The sequence below is a fragment of the Hoplias malabaricus genome, chromosome Y (genome assembly GCF_029633855.1).
Source record: "Hoplias malabaricus isolate fHopMal1 chromosome Y, fHopMal1.hap1, whole genome shotgun sequence".
NCBI lineage: Eukaryota > Metazoa > Chordata > Actinopteri > Characiformes > Erythrinidae > Hoplias > Hoplias malabaricus.
Genome location: NC_089820.1, coordinates 28,321,750 through 28,325,999, shown reverse-complemented (window position 1 = coordinate 28,325,999; position 4,250 = coordinate 28,321,750). Strand labels below are relative to the sequence as shown.

Sequence of the window (4,250 nt, the reverse complement as noted above, 5' to 3'; positions counted from 1 at the left end):
TGTGTGTGTACAGTGTAGTTTATGACTGATGTAGTTCACTGTAGAGGGAGTGAGGAGCTGTGTGTGTACAGTGTAGTTTATGACTGATGTAGTTCACTGTAGAGGGAGCGAGGAGCTGTGTGTGTACAGTGTAGTTTGTGACTGATGTATTGCACTGTTGAGAGAGTGTGGAGCTGTGTGTGTACAATGTAGTTTGTGACTGATGTAGTTCACTGTAGAGGGAGCGAGGAGCTGTGTGTGTACAGTGTAGTTTATGACTGATGTAGTTCACTGTAGAGGGAGCGAGGAGCTGTGTGTGCACAGTGTAGTTTATGACTGATGTAGTTCACTGTAGAGGGAGCGAGGAGCTGTGTGTGTACAGTGTAGTTTGTGACTGATGTAGTTCACTGTAGAGGGAGTGTGGAGCTGTGTGTGTACAGTGTAGTTTATGACTGATGTAGTTCACTGTAGAGGGAGTGAGGAGCTGTGTGTGTACAGTGTAGCTTATGACTGATGTAGTTCACTGTAGAGGGAGCGAGGAGCTGTGTGTGTACAGTGTAGTTTGTGACTGATGTAGTGCACTGTTGAGAGAGTGTGGAGCTGTGTGTGTACAGTGTAGTTTGTGACTGATGTAGTTCACTGTAGAGGGAGCGAGGAGCTGTGTGTGTACAGTGTAGTTTATGACTGATGTAGTTCACTGTAGAGGGAGCGAGGAGCTGTGTGTGTACAGTGTAGTTTATGACTGATGTAGTTCAATGTAGAGGGAGCGAGGAGCTGTGTGTGTACAGTGTAGTTTGTGACTGATGTAGTTCACTGTAGAGGGAGTGAGGAGCTGTGTGTGTACAGTGTAGTTTGTGACTGATGTAGTTCATTGTAGAGGGAGTGAGGAGCTGTGTGTGTACAATGTAGTTTGTGACTGATGTAGTTCACTGTAGAGGGAGCGAGGAGCTGTGTGTGTACAGTGTAGCTTATGACTGATGTAGTTCACTGTAGAGGGAGCGAGGAGCTGTGTGTGTACAGTGTAGTTTATGACTGATGTAGTTCACTGTAGAGGGAGAGAGGAGTCGTGTGATGCCAGTGTTTCCAAAAACTTGAGTTTTTCCCGACTCCACTGACAGCAACATTTCTAAAATCTCCACCTTGGACAGCTCTGTTGAAAAGATTAGTTTTCAGTGACCTAAAATGTATTTTCATGTTGATGGGAGGCAACAACACAGCCAACAACCTGTGGATGAGGCCTGAGCATCTGTCACAGTGGTAGTAGTGGTCTGTTTGTGCTACCACTGTCCTAACACACAGACCTCGAAATCTGATCCTCAGAAACTTGATACGGTGGAACCCACCCTGTGGAACCCGAATGCAGAGAGACCACCGCTGATTCTTCAGAGGTGGGATTCGACCTGAGTTCCTCAACACTGGGAACAAATGCTCTAGCAAGTGAGAGACCTCTGCTCACATCCCACCTCTGATGAGTTCATGGCAGTCTCTCTGGAATTAGCGCAGACTCCAAGGCATTCCTTCGCTTAAGGGAAAGGCTGCCCTGCTCCTCCAGTTTGGAGTTTCCCTTCACCTGCTTTCTGAGTTCCCTGAGTACTCTGAGTTTCTGTGCCTCTAGGTTTAGGGGTCTGCATCTGTGGTATCACAATTTCTGCGGCCCCCCTCACTTTTATCCAACAGGACAAAGTAGTCATGGAAGAGAAGGTGGTGACGGGGAGGTGGTGGGAGGCGAGGTTGTTGTCACGGCAGACTGAAGAGAGAGGGGAGGACTGAGAAGGCCTGGAATGTGTAGGAGGATTTGGTCCCTCAGCCACTCTTAAAAAGAACATATTGTGGTAAAATCCCTTGCTCAGAGCAAGCTCACCAACCCACACACTGTGAAACAAGACGTACACAGTCAGTTTTATGTGTGCTGCCTAAAGTCCTATTCGGATGGGATTCGTTTGATGTGGGGAGGTGGGGTAATGTAATTTTTCCTCAGGACATCAGTAATGTTTACAGTGGATAAGAAATCACAGTGAAAATAACAGAGATGGGAGCGTCTCTATTCACGCACTGCGGTTACACAGTGTGGATTAGACACAGCAGAGCTACTGGAGGTTTTAGTCACAACTGTTCTGAGATCAGTTTAAAAATATCCAGCACTTGACGACCTTATCTTAGTCCTTCACAACAGATAACGGGGAGAAGACGGCCAAACCTTTACAAATCCTTCACACGGTTATTAGAACTGATATAAGCACTTTAATGGTAACTGAAAAAGTAGGACACAGGTTCATATTAATACGTACGGAGACTACTATTGTGCACAAAACCTACCTACAGCCTCCAGAAATCTCTCTTGACTGAGTGATCCTTCAGGTCGTTTTGTGGATTTGATCGTGGTGCATCATTCAGCCTCTGAGCCTTTACTAATACCGTGTAAACGCCTCCTCCAGCTCCTCTGCTCTCAAGAAAACCTAGGATATGACGTGATATTCCCCCACATGTCAATTTGGATGGGATTAATAACCTGGGGCTATTTCTGCAGCTCGTTTTACAGCAGGCTCTGAAATCATTCCTGAAACGGAAGCACGCACTCCGGAAAAATTACTGAGATGGTGTATTCAGACGGGATTAAAACTACTGAGATACTCAGATAACAATTACTTTACTCCACGTCTCACAGGTAAAACTCATACCGTCCAAATAGGGCTTAAGACATTAAAAATGGCATAAAGCGAGCCGTTCTGATTCTGCTCCGCTTCTGACGTCAAGTGCAGAGACTTTAGAATGGCCCCGCCCCCTCGTCTGGGTCTGTCCAATCACAGCGCTGGACCCGTGTTTATGTGAGAGCGCAAAGACGAGGTTACACTCAGCAAAACAGACACAACGAGCGCGGAGAAATAAGAGCACTGAGTAAAAACGGAGAAGAAAGAGAACAGAGTGAAAACGGCTAAAAACCAGAGCTTCTGCTCCTCGCTCCTCACTGCTGTGCGCTCGGGGTCGGGGTGAACAGCGAGCGGCTCATTATCATTTAAAGGAACAGGTGCTGAAAGCGGGCGTTCTGAACAGGGCTGTTTACACAGGGGGAGAACACTGCTGTGGGGCTCGTGGGGTTTGGACCAAAGCAGGTCACAGACGTTTCGTTAAGAAACAGAACTGTGTTCCACTGTGGAGACGAGGGAGAGATGGCATCTTTCTGATCTTCTGGAGATTGTTTTGTTATTGTATTCTGTAACAGTTATTGATCAGAATTACAGCACTGGGCAGTGTTTCATTCACTTCTATGTGGTCAGTGTCATCTTTTTATTTAAAGCCCTATGCTTGTGTTCACAGGTAAACCAGGGTCTCGGGGTCTGCCGGGGCCAAAGGGGGATGCAGGTGTGAGAGGACCCTCAGGTGCTCCAGGGTCAAGAGGAACACCCGGACCTGCAGGTAGACTGAGAGCTCTAACACACACACACACACACACACACACGAAAGTACAATTTGTCCTATAGTTACAGAATGGAGTCCATCTGTTGCTCTGCAAACTTTGTTAGCCCCCCTTTCACCCTGTTCTTCAATAATCAGGACCCCTACAGGACCACCACTAATAATCGAACAGGAGGAAACGAAGACAATTAATTTTAACATAATCCTTGAACAACAAAACCCTGTGTTGTCTGTCTACGCCACTTCAGAACACATTCACCATCACACACATGGTACTTCTCCACTGCAGGGTCTCTACTAGACTCGTCTCAACTCGTCTTTCCTCCTCCTCCACCACCAGGTGAATCAGGTCCTGGTTCTGGAAGCGGGTTCTTGTTTAATGGCTGTTCTCTCGTGGTTCAGAGCGAGTCGAGTAGGGACTAAACCGTGGCGTGTAAACCTTGCAGAGCGCTGATTGTCCAGAGAGAGTCGTCACTCTACGCCACGCAACGCAGACGACCAGCACCAACTCTCCATCTGTAAAATCTCCAGCTGCAGCAGAGATCACGTTTGTTTTTATCCGACTCACGATGGCAGCTCGTAAAATGACGCCGTGGTCTTTTGAAGAGGTTCAAACGCTCCTTGGATCGGTGGCCGACGAAAGAATCCAGCGAGAGCTGGACACTGCAACAAGGAAGGAACAAACTCTACTGATCTGTCTGAACTGATGACGGAGCTGTGTTCAGTCCCAAACAACAACAACACGCCAATACACCATGAGTAAACACCACTTAACGTTACCGCCGCCGTTGTTGTGGTTTCCAAAGACCACTGTTCCCCTTAGAGACGGGGCTAGAGACGACACCGGGTACATTTCA

At 47.4% G+C, this 4,250-nt stretch overlaps 1 protein-coding gene across 1 annotated transcript in view; it reads left to right on the top strand.

Moving 5' to 3' along the window:
• Positions 1 to 1,922: 1,922 nt before the first annotated feature.
• Positions 1,923 to 4,250, top strand: part of LOC136678420 (EMI domain-containing protein 1-like) — a 120,328-nt gene continuing 118,000 nt past the window's right edge. The window contains exons 1-2 of the mRNA XM_066656474.1: positions 1,923 to 1,932; positions 3,295 to 3,393. Of these exons, the coding sequence (XP_066512571.1) occupies positions 1,923 to 1,932; positions 3,295 to 3,393 (109 nt within the window). The remainder of the gene's footprint in view (positions 1,933 to 3,294; positions 3,394 to 4,250) is intronic.